Source organism: Leuciscus leuciscus (genome assembly GCF_965113295.1).
Source record: "Leuciscus leuciscus genome assembly, chromosome: 24".
Classification (NCBI taxonomy): Eukaryota; Metazoa; Chordata; class Actinopteri; order Cypriniformes; family Leuciscidae; genus Leuciscus; species Leuciscus leuciscus.
The window spans coordinates 21,120,007-21,142,764 of NC_138723.1; the positions used below are offsets into that span (position 1 = coordinate 21,120,007).

Genomic DNA, 22,758 nt, shown 5'->3' on the forward strand with positions numbered 1-22,758 from the left:
GCAAAGCTCTTCCTCTTTACTACTAGTTATAGCACGAAATAAACATGAATTAACATCGGAAGGTATGTTCAAAAATAAAGTGCAACTTCCCAAAATCTGTATCATGTAATCACTCAATCAGCATTTCAAGCGCTGAAAGATGTCAATAAAACAGCTTGTAAACAATGTCACGTAATATTACATTTACCTCAGAAAAGTCGTTCAATAACCAAAAACTCATTAGTCAGCTAAAAAAATGAACTCTAGAGAAGAGCATTTTGCTAAATATAATATATGCACTATTATATATTCATTATATTTTTACTTAACCCGTTCTTCATTATTTAATTTATGTTTGAATAAAAATGTGGAAAGTTTTGGACGGGAACGGGATAAAATCTACCATTATCAGCAAAGCGGGCGGGAGTGGGATATTCTGCGCAGACCTCTAGTTTACAGCATTAGTAGAGATTTTTTTCCTTGAGAAAATTTTATATAGAATTAAATTGTAATCAGAATTTAATCAAAATCACAAGCTTGTGAATTAAAAAATAATTGAATCATGAAATTTGTGTCAATGCCCTGCCCTATTAAGGGCTGTTAAAAAGGACGCTGTGCAGGTGTGTGTGCGGATTTACTTTAAGAATCGGTAACCCAAGTCAGACAAAGACCTCTGAGGTACATTAATCAGTAAAAGTAGGTCTCTGTTAGGACATCTAACACTGGGGACCAGGTGATTGAGACTGGGGCCCTTCAGAGGACAGGCTTCCGGAGGTTCAGCGGCGCTGAAAAGCACAGGACAGGCAAGCCTAGTGTTGAAAAGCAGTAAGTGGATCTAGGGTTAATGGCGTCTGTGCATGTGTGCATGCCTGTCTGTGTTCTTTTACACACGAAGAACGTCTTTACGAGTGTGTAGAGCATATGCGTTTGAGTGTGCATGTTTCAGCGTGCATCCGAGTGCGTATGACAGCGCAGCCGTTTGCTCGGGAATGATGGAGCACAGCATGAAATCTGATCACACTCCCAAGGCCGATACACTGCCCACCCAAGGAGACGAAGATGAGTGTGTGGGTTATCGGGTGCTTGCAGACGCTAAAACACACAAACAAACATACACACACACACACACACACACACACATTCACTGACACAATAATATGTTGTTTAGCCAGAATAAGGTTGCGTAAAAAATACCCAAACAAAGAGTATAAGTGTTCTTTGGCACTAAACAATAATGTGACAGTGTAAGTACTCACTTTCTAAGAATATAAGTATTCTTTTTCACCCTAAAACAATAGTAGATGTTTTCTTTGTATTAAAGCACAAAGAACATAAGTATTCACTCATGTGAACAATATATAAAGGTTCTTTCATAAACAGGCTAAACAAACATTGTATTTACTGTATTGATTCACAGTTAACCAAAGAGTAAGAATTGTACGATAAAGTTAAATGCAAATACGACGATGACAATTGTAATGTAGTATTTTCTAATCAAACGTCAAAAAAATGACATTAAGAAAAAGCTGATGGAGGAAAAAAAGGCTTTAGGCACTGTGCGTGTCAAACAAACTTGGGACTGTTTGCATGTAACTGCTTAATTGGTGTAATAAAATGGACAGGGGAATTTTGATTCTTGATACATCCAGGCTCTGATCCGAGATCCTCCCAGTCATTATAGGATACAAATTGATAGTTCACATACAAATTAAAATTCTATAATCTTTTACACACCCTCGTGCAATGTAAAAACGCTTTTTTTGCAAAAATGATTAGAGTGCATGAGAAAATACTATCAGATTTAATTCAATGAGCTGCTTGCCCGTAAAAAAAAAAAACCCAACAACAACAAAATGTTGTTTTGGACCCCACTGACTTTAATTATATGTGCAAGAACAGATCTTCAAAATACCTTCTTTTGTGTTCCACATAAATAAAGTCATACAGGTTTGGAATGACATATAAGGGTGTGTAAAAGATCACAGAAGTTTTATTTTTGGGTGAACTATCCCTTTAAGGCTTGATTTCTGACCGCAGGACTGTAGATTGCAGGGTTTTGAAAGGATCGCTGGGGGTTGCAAAAGGCTCGGCTAACGTGACCAATCTGTTGTCGGCTAGGTCGCCTCGAGAAGACAGATTACTCTTCTCCAGGCAGCTCAGGGACAGACGAACCCCCAGAACTCCAGAGGGAGGTTCCCATTCCGGCTCCTATTCCCATTCCTTGTCCCATTCCTGTCGGCTCTAATGACCCAGTGCAATATCTCAGCACAAAGGGATTCTAAACAAGGTGAAAAAATTATATTCAGCTCTAGTCGTGCATCTTCCTACAGACCCAAAGTGCTCAGTGTCAGGTTAGGGTACTCACACATGCTCAGTGATGCATTCTGATGGGAAAATAAATGAATCCTTATGACATCACAGAAATTGGCTCATTTTTGAATATTTCATGTCGGTAATAAAGTCACCAGACGGGTGGTGATAAACTAGACCGGACATGAACACTAAATATTATACAATTATGAAGGAATCAGCATTAATTTCAAAAACTACCAATCAAGCACAACCAACAGTGATCTAAGAGAAACTGAAGTAGACTCGTTTTTAAATGTGGGGCAGCGTGATTCATAACAGAGACACAGTAGTCAGAATATCCAAATGCATAACACTCAGCAAAGTCCAGTGGTGACTATCAGACAGGAAGCTCTGAGGAACAGCCAATCAAGTAAGCTGAGAGAGACAGGAAGTGGCACACAGTCAAGCCCCATCAGTTCCACTCCAGTCTCATTCCCACTTTGGCTGAGCAGATGGATCAAATCCTACAGGCACAAATACAATGAACCAGTACATTAAACAAGTGCTCTCAACCTCACAGAAAAACCCAAGGAGGGGGAAGGGCGAGGAAAGAAATCATCAACAACTCTGAAGTTTATTTTGATATTTTACTTTTTTTTTTACACTCAGCTCTACTATCCTGTCAGGAGGAGATACATAGGCACTAATGCTAAAACCCCACCATGAACCTGAAGGCTATGCAGAGAGACAGATATCCCTGACCCGTCTCTCCCACACAAGCCTTTAGTAGGTCAGCCCCTCTTCAAGGATACCATGTAAAAGCAAATCACTTCTGACAGGACACAGAAGAAACTTCGGAAAAAAAATTCATAAAATGCAGGATGTTATCTCATTCAAATATATACAACACAAACATTAAAAAAACAATCCAATAAAACTACATGCAAGGTCCATTATGAACGTTATGGCACTATAAATGCACACTTTCATTCAAAAGTTTGTGATCTGTAAGATTTTGTGTTTGAAAGCTCTTGACAGAAGTATTTTATGCTAACCAAGACAGCATTTAAAAAATACAGTAAAATCAGTAATATTTTGAAATATTATTACAATTTAAAATAACTATTTTCTATTTTAATACATTTCAAAATGTTTTTATTATGTCATGGCAAAGCTGAATTTTCAGCAGCCATTACTCCAGTCTTTAGCGTCACATGATCTTTCAGAAATCATTCTAATATGCTGATTTGGTAATCAAGAAATCCAGAACTCCAGTTTGAAAATGGCAACCAAGTTTAATATATACACAAAATAGTGAGAAAGAGCATGATTAAACTGAAACCCTGAATAAGACCTGTTGATCCAAGAGAGACTAAACATGTGTGCAAGCATCCCACAGGAAAACGATTGCTTGCCGATTACTTTATCATAGCTCAAAAGACTCACAGTTCTCAGTGCTGTATATTTCAAATATACAACACTTGTTTAAGCTCATATTGAAATCTCTGACTTTTGATTGCCGACTTTCATATCATGGCTATTCCACAGTTGTTATTATTCTCTTCTGAAGCTATAATGGATACACGTGAGATTACTGGGGTCTTTTCTCAGGAAAAATTTGGCAAAAGTCTCCACATGTAATCTCACTGCAGTCTAGAAGAAACAATTGACATATATAAAGAAACATGACTCGTGATTTTTCTTTCCTACTGGCAGTGAAAACACTTAATCGGTCACGTATGAATGTAGTGAATGTCTTGGGTCTACAAACCGGATATGTCGACCCCAGACCTCACTGGATTGTGCCTCCCAGCCCCCCATCCCCCCATCCCTCCATTACAGTGTCAACATCAAAGGCATTTTTCAGTGTGCTAGTCACACAATGCTCTCTCTCTCTCACTACCTCTACACACAGAGATACACATAAACACACACACAAATACACTGTAACAAATTCAGTCCTTGGTAAATACCCTAATGTCGTGTTAAGAACGGGACGGCTATAATTAACAGTGTAAGACGCCAGTCTGCCAGCGTGGGCGGCATGCCAGTGGATCAGCCCTAATTACTGTATTCATTTTGTCAGGCCCATTCAGTTCACAGCTCTCTCTGACCAGCCCTGGCAGCCAATGAAATCTCCGGACACTAACATCACAACGTCCAGAGGCCAACCAGCCGTCCCCTTTAAGGCAACATCAAAGCCAGTGAAGGAGCAAAAATCAAAATGGCTGACGCACACACAACAATCATAACTGAAAAAAACTGACGACTGACTCTGTTCTTTATAGTGGCCTTTGACGCTGAGAATCAGCAGAAGAATTATAAATGCGCCTGTAGACAATATGATAGAAACATAGTACAAAAACAATAAAAAAAATATATATATATCTTCTCACTAGATCAATGCCAGAATTTAAGAATTAGCTCTTTAAATTCATGAGTTGCACTGAATTGGTCACAACCTGCAGGAAGTCGGATTAAAATAGTAGGAAGAGGAATTTACTAAATTGCAATTCAAAGAGAACTTTTTTTTTTTTTTTTTTTTTTTTGGACAAAATGACATAAATTAGACTAATTATGCCTATTTATTCCCTGATATGTAGAATACTTTTTTTGCATGAGTGGATTTCTAAAGTTCAATGCAGCCACAAACAAGATTTTAATTTAAAAAAATGTATCTTTTTAAAATGAAAGTTAATTTATTTAACAACAAAATATGTTTAAAAAAAAACTATGGGTGGGTTTTCAAAAACTGATTATTAATATCACTTAATGTTTAATATCTTAGGATTTTTTGCATATTATTAATTCTAAAAATCAAAACGAAATTCATTCTAACAAATTGTATTATGAAGTACACTTACAGCAGTCAAACGAGTTTCTTTGAAATTAATTCCATTTTAATTAAACTTTTTTAATTTAAAATTACAATTCTGCATCATTTTAGATTCACACCGAAATTTTAAAAACATTCAAGTAAATTTTAAATGGCACAAGGCATCATATAAAACATCAAATAAAGTCAGTATATGCAATCAAAATGACAATATTTAAATTCTTAAAACACATCTCAGATCTTACGAATATTTCATCACTGCACAAAAGTAGTTAAAAAAAAAAAAAGTAATCTTTCATTGCGACTTTCCTTCAATCTGAAGTCACCAAACAGTCTTCATTTTCAAACCCTATCCTACCAACCACCTGCCATATAGATAATACCAAGTCCCACCTTACATTTTTGTAATTGAATTTTGTTTAACTCAAAAAAATGCCACATTACGGAAATAAAATATGATTAGAAGAACTTATAATGTTCACTTTAAAGAGTGTATAGAAAGAGCACCGCTTTTAACATCTGTGTGGTTTATTCACATCAAACACTCAGCGTAAAGTTTAAATGCGCTCTTCAAGTTATGGTGTTTGCATGTGGTGCAACACTCTCAGCAGAAATGCAAAAAATGTGATTTTTATCAATGGTGTCTAATGCATAAACTCAAAATATGTGAGCTGGAGGGGAGGGAATGCACATGACCTTATGAAAATATTTCCATCATGCAGGCAGCTCGGAATATAATTTCAGCGCCGACACACTGGTCTCTTTCAGTCTCCGTCACATCCTATTTAAAACTTCATCTAAATGAGCATGTGAAAGCTAAACGAAAATAGGACCAAATGCTGCGGTTGTTTGGTTTAAATATTTATGCATTCGAAAAAAAGACTAAATGAAGTGATCTGTGGCAAATTTAACGGCTGCTTAGGATTATTTATTTCACAGGTGCACGCCGAGCAAAACACAGACGTTACGTAATCGGTTGGAAAATAACGGGTCATCCTAACAAATCCCTATCTGTCACATTGACATCACATAGCGGACAATAAACTTTTCAACCAGCATCCTGAGGCGAACCAGAACCATGAAGGAGCTACATAAATAACTAGTCAATAACAATTACACAACTACAGTGGAACATTAGTAGACTGAAAATGGAAACGGATATGGAGAGACAGAGAAACAAAAATGGCAATTCATCTGTCTAAATATATACAGACAAGTTCTGAAAACTTTAAAGAGACAGTTTATCCAAAACGTGAAAAAAAAGTGCCATAATTTCCTCATGTCATTCCTAACCTGTATGGATTTTCTCTCTTCAGTTGAGCACAAAAGAAGACACACTGGTCACTCTTTTCTGTGCATTTACAATGAATAGGGAGTAGAGTTTCAAAAAGCACACAAAAGCACCATAAATGTCATATAAATGTTACAAAAAACGTTAGTTCTATAGTTCTATATAGCCATTAGACCGTTGTGTGACTAACAAATCAACAACAAAACAAAAAAAACATACATTTTTAATATTCCCCTAAAGTGGGCTGTTAATGCTGGAGTCAGTGAGTGAAACTTAAGTCAGTATGAAATCAAAATTGACCCCATTTACTGTTAGCACACATTTCTAGTCTTGTGATAAACAATTAATCCGTGCAAGTTGATCCACTTTTCTTTTCTTTCTTTTTTTTTTTGTCTTCGTAATCTTTAATCAATATCTGAAAATGTACTTCCCCTGTGGAATGGCCTTCCATCTCTGATGATGTCAGTTTGATGGCTTGGGTCTCAGCAAGCTGAAGGGAACGCCTACTTTTCTAGATCCAATCAATCCCCAGTACAGAAAAAACAAGCCACACCCTCTATTTTTCTCATTTAGAAGAACTTCCGGTTCACGCGGATTTTAAGAACTAAATCAGTCCAATTCATGAACAAATACTTGTACAGTGCATTTATTAAAAAGATTTGTTTGAAAGGTAAAATTTGTGCTATTCATTTGGTTGACACGTAGTGAGATATATATATTTTGTAAGGCAGATTTTAAAATGACATTTGTCTAAAATATTGTATAATAATACATTTTATTATATTACATATTGTAGGATTATTATTATCAAAATATAATTAAGTCAATTAACATTTATTAAACTTACTAAATTTGAAATTTCTCACTAAATTGTGCAATATTAAAAGCCCGTTACTTTGCTTTTGTCATACAAAATTGGATTTGATAAAAAAAAAAAAGACAGAATTGAAGAGGCAAAAATTATGCATCCATAAAACGTCATGAACGTCATGCAACAATACATCGATATTTGAGCAAAAGCTAAAGTTAGTTTTGGACTAGTTTTATCATACTTTTGTTTTATTTTTGGGGGGGTTTTTGGAGCTTAAAACCCCCCTCTTCATTATAAAGCTAGCAAGGATATTCAGCAAAAATTCACCTTTTGAGTTTCACAGAAGAAAGTTTGGAATGACAATCACATGACAGAATTTAGATTTTTTTGGGGTGATCTGTTCTCTTAACTGGTGGAACCTGATGCAAATTTATGAGAAAATTAAGCACAAACATTCAAATTAAAAAATGTTTTTTAAAAAGCTGATACGACAAAGTCCATCTAGGTTAGATTATGGCTTGCCTTGTGTCAGAAGAAACGGTACAGCAAGGTAGCCATGGCACATTAATTCCACATCCAGCAGTCCAGCCATTAAGGTAACTTTCCAACTTCCCTCATCAGAGATAGAATTTCCACCTCTCTGACTGAGGCCCTTGATGTCTTGCACCTTGGGTACCGGGCAGAAAAGCACTCAGATGGACTTTTTTTTTTCTTTTACAGGGTTCACAGAATCTCCGAACGCGTGGCCTCCCAGCCAAAACCCCCAGCACGATTAATTTAGTAACGGGTTATTAAGCTCAGACATAAATTGCAGCCCTGGACATTTTAAATGGAAAAGGGGGACTGATTTATTGAGGCTCCGGAGACAAAACAGGTTTTTTATTTTCCATTTATTCATCGGCACTCTCTGGGAGTGGTAACTCGCGAGGAATTCGCAAAACGAGAGGCAGGAAAGAGGGAGCGAGAGGGAGGAGGGCAGGAGGCGACGGCAACCATGATCAAAGATAGAGCAGGCCGGAGCGCTGCGGTGCCCTTGAGTTCTCGACACCCCAGATGGGCTGGCAGAGACTTCTCAAAACCAAATACAGTAAGGAATTATACGGATTTGGCGTTTGGAAAGATTGGAGGCACCTGTCTGAAATCTTTACAAAAGCACACTTAGGCTGATAAGGATATTATTAATCAAAGACTAAAAGAAAAGCCCAAGGTTATTTTGAACTCTAGAAGTCTTCTGACAGATGTCTGATGTCTCTTTCTCTACTTTCTTTTCATTCATTATGACTGAATGACGCAATCACTACATCCTGATCTGCACTGTTCTGACCTATTAGATACAAAAGTTTTGTCTTCAGTACAATACTAATATGAGACAAATAAACAGCAAACATAAATAAACAGCCTCAGAAAACAGAACAAATGGTCAATAGATTCACTAATTTGCAATTATTTACTACATAGCAGAATTTAATATAACATTTGTATGCAATACTGTATTTTTATACATTGTATAATTTTTTACATTTATTATATTGCATATTGTATCGTTATAATTTTTTTATTATTATTATTATTATTATTATTATCAGTAGTAGTAGTAGTAGTAGTAGTAGTAGTAGTAGTAGTAGTAGTAATAACACAATTTTATTAAATTAATGTCAATAAAATTGCATACGGCTAAATAACAAAATATATCTCTACAAAAATACGATATTTCATACTAATTTCAGATTTTTCTGCCATAAAAAAGGACAGATTGCTTTGCTTTTATTAAACATCCTATCTGGATTTATTTTACAAATAAATTTCAGAATAAGAGTCAAAATCGATGAATGAGTTAAAAATGTCATGAATGTCACTCATCCATGCAATTATCTGACAGAAAGCTAACCCTCCACGTGATTCAAGATTTTGAGTCTGTAAATACTATATGATAGAAACAAGAGTCGATAAACATCACATTCACACATTAAGAATAATCTGTTTCTAAACAGAACAAACATCTGATAACCATCCTGATCCAATAGTCGTGATGTTCTCCAACTGTCAGGGCGCATTTGTTTTAGATCTCTATCAGATCAGAGAGGGTTTTCAGTAAATAAAGAATCACTGATCCTTACTGTCTTGCTAACATGCATCGTCGGTTTTTCCTCTGGAACATGACCTCACAGACAACCCTATGGTCTGGACACGACCGTCCGCCACTATTCATGCAGACCGAGTATTCCCTAAATGGATAAACCATAATATCCTCTGGTTTCTCTGCCACTGACCTCTCTTACGAGGCCATGCCGAGTTTCAGACAAGTGCAAAATCCGGAAAGTAATCTAAAGGCACGGTCATGCTATAGAACTCAAGTGGAACAATTGTAATAACAAGACTGCAACTCTACAGGGTGCACATTTAAAACCATGAAAGCAGCAAAAATGGAGGTAGAATGCAAGCAGAAGAATATCAACTGATATGAAATGCCGAAATTTGGTGCTTCAAATGTACCCAGGAGACCAGGATGTGCCAGTCAAGACATATGAAAATTAGGCACTCAAATTCCCCTTCGCTCCACTACCTTTGAGCTTCCTATCATTTGGAGAATCATCTCTCACTCCATTTCTCGCTTTTGCTCACCTCTGGAGTATTCTTCTTGAACTCGCGGCTTTGGTCGATGAGTTTTTTCCTGGACTGCTCGCTTTCATCCTGTCTGTTGGCCAGGGCTGTGGCGGTGGCATCCAGTTCTTTCTGAGGACAGATAAGGGAAACGATTCACGTGAGATTCCAGAGTAACAGTTTTAGTAAATAAATGAAATGAGATCAGTGAGCTGTGCCTAAATATCAACCTTGAATTTACAGAATTGGCAATCATTTTAGTTTTTGGATTTTTAGAACTGATTTGTCTTCCCTATGAGATAAAAAGGATAAAAATGTAAAAATTATAATTCTTTAATTATTTACTCATTTTAACTTTGTTCCAAACTGAAAGATCATTGATCCAATTCACAATTTAGACAAATATAATTCAGCGAGTTGGATTCAAGATGTCAACTTTGATTTGTTCATTCTGAATTGTGAAAAAGAAAAGAAAGATTTATTTAAATCATGAAGCACAGACAAACCAGCTGATTTGATTCTCTAAATGATTCAGCGAGTTGGATTTAAATTGTCAGCTTAAAAATATATTTGTGAATGAACTGCTTTGAATTGTGAATCAAATCAACTGGTTTGTTGAAAAAAATTGTTTGAACAGTTGATTCAATTCACAATTTGGACTAAACTCAGGCTAAATTCAAGCGCTGCGTCCGAAATCGAATACTTCCCTACTATATAGTATGTGAAAAACAGTCCCAAAGCAGTTGTATGTCCGAATACATAGTATCTGAAAAACAGTAGGTGAAAAGTACAACTACTTCCACCGAGATTCTGAAATACACATTCGATGGACACTTCGACTATCCCATAAGGCCACAGGAGGGGATTTAGAATGGAAGTGAAGCGGATGCAACTGATGCTGGTAGGTCACGTGACATACTACATCCGCCATGTTGTTACTGTCCGAATTTCATTCATACTACCCATATTCATACTATATAGAATATACTTTAACAGTCGCAAAGTAAATTCAAATTCAAATGTAGTACCTACTCCAGACTTCAGACGCAGTAAAAATGTCAACTTAAGAACTGATTTGCATGTGAATCATTCAGTCCAAAATGTGACTTGGATCAACTGGTTCAAAAGCTGTAAAAACAATACAAATGGACCTTCACAGTTCACACCAAACATCACGTCTATTCTGCAGAAAACGCGCGTTTTATAAGGTGTGAGAAAACTGCTTGGTATGCACCTGCAGGCACAATGCAGCTATAAACCACTCATTCGAACGGACCAATCAGATTCCCTAAAATTTGCGACAAACACACCACGATTGGCCACCGCATCCATCAGTCACCTACAGCACGCTGTAGTCCCACCCCTGGTGGGCCTCGTGAAAAGTCAGCAGTCTGCGGTCCCTGCCGTCCCACTCCTCTCCTCTCAACAGCAGGGAGCTGAGCTAAAGAATATCGTCTGACATCTGGGAGCCAGATGCTGGGAACAAATCAACTTAATTAGGCTGGAACTCTGTGCGCCAGACTCCCCAAACCTCCAACACAACAACTGGGGGGCTGAGTCACCACAGTCTCGCCCCAGTTTTACTCTCCTCTGTTATTATCACCTCCTCCTTCCACATAGGAAGACACATGGCTCCGCAAAGCACTCTGAAAGAGCGTCGTTCGGCTAGTCTGGCAAGGTAAAAGCACGAGGGCTGATCTCCAGGGACAAATCTGGTTTTAAAATACCATCCCAAGAGACGGGTGTGGATCATTGGTTTCTGGGTCAATGGGACATGTTTTAGATAAAAACGTCATGCTATGTAAGTGGGCTCTGGCTCTGGTCTTCCTAAATGACTTGTTATTAAAACAAGCAGTGAGACTGTGACGGAAATAAATTGTGACATAATGCATTTACCCTAACAATGCACTGACATGACATGTACGCACGACTATTAAGGGTAGTCTATACACATTACCTCTCCATAATCATGATATATATTCGTCTTACACCATAATGCGATTCGTTCAGCCAAAATTACAGGAAATATGAATACAGTAAAGCTTATGTTTCCAACTTAGGAAAGCATTTGTAAATAAATCGTTCTGAACTGTCAAACAGATAAAAGGGTTAAATCAAAAGAATTCTTATTTGATTGAATGAAAAGAATGATTAGTTGGATTCAAAATAGGGATGGGGCCGATCCGATCCAGTATCGGTATCGGGACCCGATACCAGCGTAATTCACGTATCGGATTTTCCCGATCCAACCTGCTGAGATATCCGATATCCATGAGTCATGTCTGCGCTCGCTTTAACGTCTGCTGAAATGACTCCAAAGTCCAAAAGTGATTCCCGCCGGCGAGTCTGCTAGCTGGCTGCAAACTGTGGAATGGATTTCCTGAACGGAGGCGCGGCTCAATGAGACACAGAGTTATGAGACACGCCCCCGCTCAGGAAATCCATTCCACAGTTTGCGGCTAGCCAACAACGTCCGCTGTGTGAAAATACTTCACACTGGAAACACCGCAGAGCAAGACAGCAAAATGCAATGTTTGCAAAGCTGTAATTCAGAGCCTTTAAAGCTCCCTCGCGTCGTACAACACAACGAACGCAATCAAACATTTAAAAAAGCACCACGTTACTGTGCGTTCACACCAAACGCGAATAGCGTGTCAAATTCGCGTCTACCGCGTCTATTTGGACGCTTGAATATTTTGAATCCATTCGCGCGACCAGAGAAAAATTGACGTGCGTAAAAAGCAAAAGTTTGAAGCGAAATCGACGCGGATCTGAGGCGAAATCCGCTTGTTTGTTTGCACGATGCTGATGTTGATCGAGCATTCATCGAGAGAGTTAATGCATCGGAGCGAGGATCACCCTTCAGATAATGTGTGTGTAAGATGTTTACACTTGCACTTTTCTTATATTTCAAGACGCAAGTATTTGACATTTTGGTAATGTAATAAATATTGACATGACAATCAATTTGAAACCCTTACAGTTGCATTTTTTTTTTCAGAATGGGATTTTTCCTGTTTTTCTGACTTCCTTTTCTGACCTTATACTTACCTCAAGTTGCCTTTTGGGACATACATGCATACATACGTACATAACATATCATTCATACTTGCCTGTTGAGAGAAGTTTATTTCAGCAACATATAAAATAAACAATAATGATAATAATAATATTAAATCAAACACAGCTCTGGTATCGGAATAGTATCGGTATCGGCCGATATCCAAATTCAGGTATCGGGATCGGATCGGAAGTGAAAAAATGTGGATCGGTGCATCCCTAATTCAAAATGTCAACTTCAGAACTGATTTGTGAATGTAATCAGGATATATAGTCTTGTCTTACACCATTTTTAAGGTCGTGCAACCAAAATTTCAGCAAATATTCATCATAATACAGTAAAAGTTGCACTTTCAAAGCTTAAGGTGGTTCTTCAGTGAAGTATCAACTTTGTCTCAGATGTTTCTCCTAAAATTACTTGGGGAAAATAATTAAAATGTTAAGATACTATATTTAAGAAACTCCAAAGGAGACACGTGTGAGTTTCCTGGGGTCTTTTCTTCTCAGAGACTTAATAAACTCTCCATTTAATCTCACTGCCGTCGAGGAGAAATGTTTGAGATATTAAAGAGCGCAATTTTTCTTTCCTATTGGTATCAATAGTGGTAATGCCCCCAAGGGTATTCCATCCAGCCCCCCTGGTGTAGTTCAAGGAAGCCCTGTAGCCCTCCAATGAGAGTCGTTTATATAAAGGACCAAATTGTTCCCCATAATAGCTTTATAATTTTCCTAATGGAAGAATTCTGCTGGCTCAGGCGGCGGTGCTTGTCTTAGTTAATTTGTTCGGTAGTAAACGCTGATGGAACAGATTACAGGGCTCCCCAGAGAGCCAGGCCCTGCCAGATACTATCAGCTGCATATGCAGCAGGGAAACGTCAGCGAGGCCTCTCTCTCTCTCTCTCTCTCTCTCTCTGTATAGCTGCTGTTTTTCTTCCTTCATTCTCTCATAACCTATCTTTCTCACAGGCCATTAGATTTCCTCCTCTCTCTCTTTATAACTGCCAGTGTCGCTGAGCCACAGAGCACCTGAGCACTCAAGAGGGTCAACAGCTCAGAGGCAGTCAGGAACAGATAAAAACAAAGCAAGATTCTAACACAGGTGAGAGAGGACAGCAGACACACTTTTGTCGTGGGAGCTGTACTGTAACTAAAAATGGTGGATAGAATTCTGAACAAATGGGTTTATAATTCTGTTAGCAAGAAAAGCTGGTTAAGTGAACACAAGTGAAAAAACATCACATATTCCTAATTTAAAAAAAAGTTTAGTATACATTATTTTATACTGAATGGGTCAAATACAGTGGGAATATAGCCAATGAAACTCAAGTGGGCTCTGTTCACTTTGATTACTGAAAGAGGCTTGAGTTTGTTCTTGTAAAGAGAGTAAACAGAAGTTATTTTCCAAATTGTTCCGCCCTATAAGGATGGTTTACACTCAAATGTCTTCAAATTAAAAGCTTTATTATTTTTAATTTCTATGAAGAAAATCACCCTAATCATTGTAAAATGATTCATTCTTTCCACATATAGCTATTCAAGTCATCCGTTGAAAATTCCTTTATGTTTTTATATCGCTATATACATCACAGAAAAAAGAATATCACAATATCAGTTTATATCGTGCAGCCCTACTTGAAAAAACAGTATGGAAGTAAGTTGCAAATGTATGCACTACCCACCAGACAATGAAAATTTGTTTCAAACTTTAAAGAAATAAAAGAAAAAGCCAAAGGCACCACAAAAGTCACACTTTTTTTTGTGGACTGAGATTGAGTCACCTCTTCACTGCCCTAAAGTGAACATAAAGTGTTCAAAAGCCCCAAAATAAAAGAAGAATTGTCCAGTGTACTTGAGTTTGCCAAAAAATAAAAAGATTTTACAGTTTGAGGTTTTTTTATAGCTTGTCCTTTAATCATTTGGTCTAAAAAAAGGTGACCTGATTTCTGAAGGGTATGACTTTATACTTAAGTGAAAAAAACTATGAAAGACGTGCGTGTGTATGTGTGTTTTGAAAGGCACCAACGACTGCCATTAGCACAGATAGAGCTAATCTATTTTTACGCCGGCATAGCCGTTAAGCCCTTTATCAAAGTCTTTGCTATTGCTGCTACCATTTATAACAAACCTGCTTTGTGTGAGCAACTAATCTCAACGCTGACCCTCCGTTTTGAGCTTTGACTCTGTGTACACTGTAGTGGGGTCTGTTAAACACCTAAGCCAAAGATTTGGCAGCAGAAGTTTGAACTTAACCATGTCACATCCCGAAAAGACATTGTGTTAGAGTTTGTGACCTCTAAAGACTGAATATTGCATTTGACCCCTTGATGCTCTAGAGTTAGTAGTAAAGCGAAGGGCCTGGTGCCACTGATGTGTGACTTTACCCACAAAGTACAGAACCATATTAATATTGTTTTCACATAAATGGGTCAATGTGCTCTCACACCTTGAGTGCCAGTCCTGTGAGCGATGATTTAATTGCTCCTCAGGGAGTATGAACGTAAGAACAGTGAGCAGAGGGAAACTTGACCCTGTGAAGTTTTGTTAATAAAAGTAACCTTTTGCAGATAACACACTATTAAAATATACAGTATTTGCTTCCGTGAAAAAGGACAAAAAATATTGATGGATCATCCAGCACTACACTGAACAATTCCAAAGTTGTTGTCTCCATGTAAACTACATAATGGCAAATTTCTGAAAAAGCTGACATCAAGCGCATGAGTATTATGTGTTCAGTCTATAGGCTTTACAAAGTGACATTGCCAACTACTGACCTGGCATGCATAATACAGCGGTTTTAGTCGTTTTCACGCAACCGTGTGAACAGGGACGGTTTTGACAACGTTGTACACAAAAAACGCAAAGGAAAAACTTTTTATAACGTTGTCGTGTAATTGTAACCTCAAAAAGCAGTTCAGATTTTTCTAGAAACAAGCTTATTTAACAAAGCAGGCTGGTGCAAAAAACACTGTTTTAACTCTCATACTATATGTAGTGCTGGGAAGTAAGATTCATTTTAGAAAAACTTTGTTCACACACTTCAAGTGATTTCACTGAACAAAATAAATGATCAAAATAATTAAAGAAGCCAAATCATCTGCGCTTGAACGCACCAAAATGATTACAGACGACTGTCAACAAGCATGTGCATTCTGCGCCTGCGTGTAAGGAAATAATTGTCTATATCAGTTCAGTAGGTATCAATAGTCTATATTCATCATTCAAGAGGGAAAACCGAAGCTAGGACTGCAGAGATACAAACCGTAAACAAACCAGCGCTTACTTCCCCTTCTGAATGTTAAGCAAGTTTCAATTATGAAAATATAAGCAAGACTCAATTATGCTGATCACTTTCTTCATTCCAGGCGGAAAATATTTGCGCATTGGAATGCTCAGGTAAGATGGCATAAAATTAGAACAGCCAACTATCTGTGGCGTCTTCACTTCTTTGCTCGCTTTTATCACTTTGGCTTTTATTAAAATACAGTGCGGAACACACTGCAAAAACTGGGCCGGCCAAACTCAACGACGGCCGACCGTCACTTGGTGAAAAACTAAGAAAAAGTGTGATGATGCGTTACAAAACATGTTTAATTTATGATTGTAATTTACTGTGATTATCTCTGCATTTACCTTTACATTGGACTATTGCATTTACAACATGCTATCAGGTATTTTAATGCATTTAAAAAACTGATTAAAATTTGATCCAAACATTTACCAAACCACAAGTATTACAACATGGTCTGATCCGTTCAGTTCCTTCCTTGTTCCGAGTCTTGAATTACACACACAGTCTGAAAAAGTTCAACAATGACCTAATCGCACTGCACGAACAATGCATGTGTCTCAGTAGTCTATGATACACTAAATCTTCCTGTCTCCGTTAGCTTAGATGGCTTAATTGCAAATCAAGGATTTGGCACGTCGTCAAGATCCACTATCACACAGCAACAATCAGACAAAGGCGTGTGAGTAATATCGTTGCAGGAGGTTGCGATAGCGCAGAAACTTCACACTGTGGCATGCGGTACCCAATCAAGACCACCACGTTCACAGAGCTTTATAATGTGAGAGCCCACTGTTGTAACCTCTGGGAACACAGGCAACCGCACGCACGACGCGCTCGCATACACAGAATCTGTGAATAACAAGGGACCGTGGGGTTGAGTCTCATTAGGTATGGACAAACTACAGACCAGACTTCATTTCCATCCAATTAAGAGACACTCAAAGCATTATGGGGGCTTGCTGATTATGATGCAGTACATTTGGGTCGTCTCAGTGCAACAATGTCCCAGTTGTTGACAGAAGAACACTCCCTTTCAAACCAGCTGGGGAGGGCAGGAGTTTTTTGAGGCGGTTTAACAGACTGTACATGCATTACTAATTCCAACTTGTTTTGTAGGCTGGACATCAGGAGTGACAGCTTAAAACGCACACAAAAAAAAGTTTCTTAGACAGTATAAATCTCCCTGATACAACCACCTATACATGTCAGACCTGATTCGTCTAACAGCATCTTAACAACTCGAGTGATCGTGAACTTGTTAACGTCTCTACACATCTTTAAACTGAAATTCTTTGAAGGCTTCTCAGAGTCACAGTATTGGGATTACGTCTGACACAATATTCTCATTAGGATAGTTTCTTTTTAACAAACTCTGTCGAAGCCGTTCTCACAGATCAGCGTTATCTCTTGTCAGAGCGGTCCGGTTGGTCCACAGGGCTCGCGATATCAGCCGCTCCTACGGCTGTAATGAATCCAGGACCGGTTCACCATCTTACACGCCATGTTTGCTATCAACAGAGCTCTCAAGGGCTTACAGCGCAGTTCATTAAAGCTGAGGAACAAGAACAAGCCCAGAGCTTATTCTCTCTTTCTTTCTTATTTCTTTAAACCACCATAGTTCCGCCTTTGATTTATTATGCAACAAGATCAGCAATTTACTTCAGAGGCTTTCAGTCAGCACTGGAAGAATCGCAATCTGAGGGGGTCTGAGAGCGCGTGTTGGAACTGCTTGCTTGTCACAGTCATACAGTAAGGGACTTTGCAAAAAAAATCATTGATGTGTTATCGAGAAAAAGTGAAGCACGCCTTTACCTCCAGAAACTTTTACATTTCTCCAAGCAAATACATACATCTCTGCCTCCTCCACCACTGATAACAACATTCCTTAAATGTTATGCGGGTTTTAAAGAAACTAATTAAGGCAATTATATCTCCGGTTGGGAGTGGAGGCGACGTCTGGGGAGTGGATCTCTGGTTGGGAGGGACGTGAACTGTTTCTCAAACAGTTTGACCGGCCTGAGACTGGATGACAAAAGAGGCAGAGATCATCTTGTCTTTCTGGATAGCAGCCGAGTTAATGTTACTGCCTTGAGTAAAGAAAAAAATCAATTACTGACTCCACAAAAGTACACGTCAGACTGTTTGTTATGAGGATTGTTTACTACCAAACTGCATGTCTTTGAAACTTTATGAACGTTATAATGAATGACAAGTTTCTCAATCTTTTCATTTTCATTTTGTGTATATATTTTTTTAACATTGTGTGCCAGTGTACGGTCTCTGGGAAAAGAATATGAAGTGATGCACAGCGAGCAAAGCACCATAGGAAACATATTTGCCCTCAGCGTAAACACACATGGCCAGTCCTAAGCCTTCATTCAGCGGGCGAGGTGCTGTGTAAAAAAAAAGAGAGAAAAAAGAGCACAAGTGCTGCATTATTTTTCAAGAATTTCATGACAGAGTCTGGCATCTAACTACCACAAACTCTTCTGCATATTTGCATTTTAATACAAGGTTTGTTTATCCTGAAATTTCTGCTGTAAACTGAATTAATTAGATGCTCAGATTCATAACTGGAAATTAGCATAACGGGGCAGAGAGAAGAAAGAAGGGGGTGTTTGTTCTTCACAAGACAACAAGCGGTTAATTGTTGAGGGCTGGGGCCGCAGACGGTGACCTGAACTAGATATTACAGTATAGTCCAACTGACTCAGAGAGGCCGAGCTGCATTGTTCCGATTCATTCACTAGTGTAAACAATAAGAACAAGTCTACAAGCAGACGACATTGCAAAACTAGAACACTTCAATTATAATCAACAAGCTGTCTAAACTGCAAGTGTCAGTGAAGCTGTCTACACTGCAAATGCACAGCTCCAAATCAAAAGCTGTGTACACTGCAAGAATTTGACTTTGAACTTAACTGTAATGCACATGTGCAAATGTGTGCAACTTCGACAATGAAGCCGTCTGAAGTGCAAGTGCCTAAGTGAATCAAAAAAGCTTTCTACACAGCAGCAGCACAACTCCGAATCAAAAACTACACTGCCAGCGTTTGAAGTTAACTGTGTACACTGCAAATGTGTGTGACTGTCTCAACTGCAAGTGTGTGAGTGAATAATCAAAGCTGTCCACACTGTGAGAGCATGACTCAAAAGCGGTCTTCACTGCTAATGCACGACTTTGAATCAATGAAGGTTTCAACACTGCAACCAGGGCCTGACCGTGGCATAGGTGACGTGGCGGTTGTCTATGGCATAGAATGACAGGGGGCGCCGCATGAGAGGCAGGCCCAGTTCTCCCAGACGAAAGCAAAAGCACCCTAAGTTGATACTCTACTAATATCATTTTGGGGGAAAAAGATTTGACAAACCCTAGTGTTTGTGCTCTGGAGAGTGTCCAGGGGTTCTTCTCATTTCTCATTTCATCCTTGCTTCCTTTCCTTGCATCTAAGCTCCACCCCCTTAGGATTCGAGGGAAGGATACACCTGTGTATCCTCACTCATGACTCCTCAGGAAGCTTCCTTGCGGTGCAATTAGAGAGTTGAGATGTCCTTCAAGAAAGATGGCTATTTTGATCGGTTTCCAGGTCACGGGCTGGAGGAATCATCAATTTGAGTATTGAGAAGCACCCAAAGTGTTTCTATTTACAATGTTGAACAATGAAGCCAATCACAGACATGTTTGTTGATCACTTGAATGCAGTGGCCAATCAGAGGTTTAAGTTAGTCAAAATACAGTTTTTGTTCAGTGCTGACTCTGAGTTCAGCACGCTTTTTAGAGATTATAAAGGGAGCCCTCTGAGCGCGTTTATAGACTTATAGACATAGACTATAAAAAAGATGGACAACGCATCTTCAGTCTCTTCACTAGCAGAAAAGCCAATGTCCCAGTATAGCGCGGACATCTTGGGTAATAGTTGACAATAAGTTATGTTGGACTTGGACTAATTATTTTAAACACTGCATCATGACGTGATATTAATACATGACCATAACACGTTAATTATGCATGACAGTGCAGTTATCATTGGTATTAGTTGGCTTGTGGCGGGCACAATCCAAAATCTTGCCTAGGGCACCAACTGGGCCGGCCCTGACTGCAACTCCGTAATTTAAAATATAACATTTACACTGCAAGTGCACAACTTTGAATAAAAAAAAAGCTATCTACACTGCAAATGCATAACTATAAATCAACTTGGTTAAGACTTCAAATGTGCGACTTCTTTTACATTGTAAGCATGTGACTTTGAATCAACAAAGCTGTTTAGACTGAATTGAACAAAACGAAGAAACTTTGTTTTAAAGGAACTGTCACTCAATTTCAGTGAAACAAAAGTCTAAGACCTCCTCAAAGGATGCATCATGGACACTTTAATGGGGATGACATTTCAGGAAATTCCAATAGCTTTTTTTTTTTTTTGACACAAAAGTGTGGGGGGTGAATACAACAATGATTGCAACTGTTGAACAGTCAGCATGTATACACATGGAGCAGCTAAAACACAAAAGATGGTGACATAGCAGGTGGATCAAAAAACATATCAGCCAGTTAAAACATTACTTTAATCTTTCCATATTATTCCTGGACTGTGTTTCACCTATAAACAGCCCAACCGGTATTTATTGTCAACGGATCAAATCTACTCTTCATGTTTTCAGTTGGGGTTAATCTCCCTGTGTATTAGCATGTGACCTTCAGCACCTCAGCTGCTGATTAGGCAGTTCTTGTATCTTTCACTCGCATCACACCGGAAAGACAGGAAAACATTTTTATGCAAGTTAAGTGGGCAGAGACATGCTACAGCGCTCCACGAGTGAGGGCCGGTCATTCCAGACGGCACGCACCGCTGCATTAAAACAGTATAAAATAAAGTTCAGCACACTGTATGAGAGCGATAACATTCCCTAACCAAAACCGGACCACTATTCAATTCAGAGCCTGTATTTAATTGGCTCAGTGTCTTAAAGAAACAGTCCATCATTTACTCACCATCTTGTTGTTCCAAACCCGTATGATTTCCTTTGTTCCGAAGAACTCAAAAGGATTTGAAGAATGTTAAAGCTGCCGTTTTATGTACAGTAAAAGTGGATAAAGACCAGGGGCTGTCAAACACCAAAAATGAAAAAAAAGCATCATAAAAGTTGCATATATATATATATAGTCGACACGTGCCATATTCTAATTCCACTGAAGCTGATGCACTATATAGCAGTATCACATCGATTTTCAGTGTATAATAGAGATTTATTAATCGATTTGTGATTATTTACCCATTCATTTATTATTAAATCTTATATTAAATTATATTTATTATATAATATATTTTTTAGCATTTGTATTTAGATAAAATAGTATAGAATATTAATATCAGACATGACACGAAGTAATTATTGGTTTATCAGTAGTATCAACTAAAATGTGGATATCTGTGCATTCCTAATTTTTGAGTGAATGGGTCATGATGACTGGTTATGAGACATGCAAGAACAAATAATGTTTGGCATAACTGTGTCAAACCGGAAGTGTTGCAACATTATGATGTTAATGATGACATCAAATGAAACTATAATTATGTGTCTAGTGGTACTTTTATTATACTTTGATGGATGATATCAATCTGGAGCTTGATGTTTACAGGTCACTATAAGAGAGAAAAAAAAGACTATTGTAAACAATCTGCCAATTATCTTCTTTTGTGTTCCACAAAAAGTGGAAATCAAAAATTGTCATGTTGAACTAGGCTATTCCTTGTACACTTGACTTGTAAAAAAAAAAAAAAATCATACACAAGCATTTTAACTGCAAATATGTGAGATAGAATATGTTCTCTGTAATAAAACAATTAAAAACTGAACTTAAGCCCACAAGTCACTCCATTCTCAAGTTCTACGTTCAGAATGGAGTAGAGCACTCGCAGTAGTAGTGTGTACACAGTAGGCCAGCAAAGATGTAAGGCAGTGTGTGAGGTAAACAGTAATCTGGCTGCTATTGTGTTGGCACTGGTCTATGAGTATATGTGTATACTGGCTCTCTGCCATCGCCGGCTGTGACCTTAGAGAAGGTGCAGAAATACGACTGACCTTCAGCACGCCTCAGTCAATCAACCCTCATCTGAAACACTACACAAGTCCGACCTTCATACATCAACACAAACACTAGGTCTCTAACAGCATTAGATAAGCCAACAAAGAACTCCTCCTTTAGATTCACTTAAAGGTAAACATATTCAAATGCTTTTAACACCTCCAAGTCAAAGCTAGGTGTTTATTTAAGGGGGAGTTTTTCCCAAAAAGCTTGTTTAGTTCATTTATTTTCATATAATAGTGGAGATGTAGCATTAGCAACCGCAAGAACTGACACATAACTGCTCACAAAAGTATAGTAAAGGAAGGGATTAAGAATGCGTCAGCAGAAATGTTCACGAGCCCGGAGTGGAAAAGCTAAACTCAAACACTGACTCAGCGAAAAAAAGCTGCTAACTTTAGTTCAGCGAGTCGCCAACCCCCCCGCGAGCACCATCCCCACGACTCCGCTCTGCCATATTATCCAGAACATTATTTTGATTGTGAATTTCCTTCCATTGCACATCTGC

General features: G+C 38.3%; 1 protein-coding gene across 7 annotated transcripts in view; it reads right to left on the reverse strand.

The window, feature by feature from the left end:
• The window catches only part of cux1a (cut-like homeobox 1a), a 123,041-nt gene that overhangs the window by 79,097 nt on the left and 21,186 nt on the right, over positions 1-22,758 (reverse strand). For all 7 annotated transcript variants that reach the window (XM_082158244.1, XM_082158241.1, XM_082158245.1 and 4 more), the window contains exon 2: positions 9,832-9,942. In XM_082158244.1, coding sequence (XP_082014370.1) covers positions 9,832-9,942 — 111 coding nt within the window. The remainder of the gene's footprint in view (positions 1-9,831; positions 9,943-22,758) is intronic.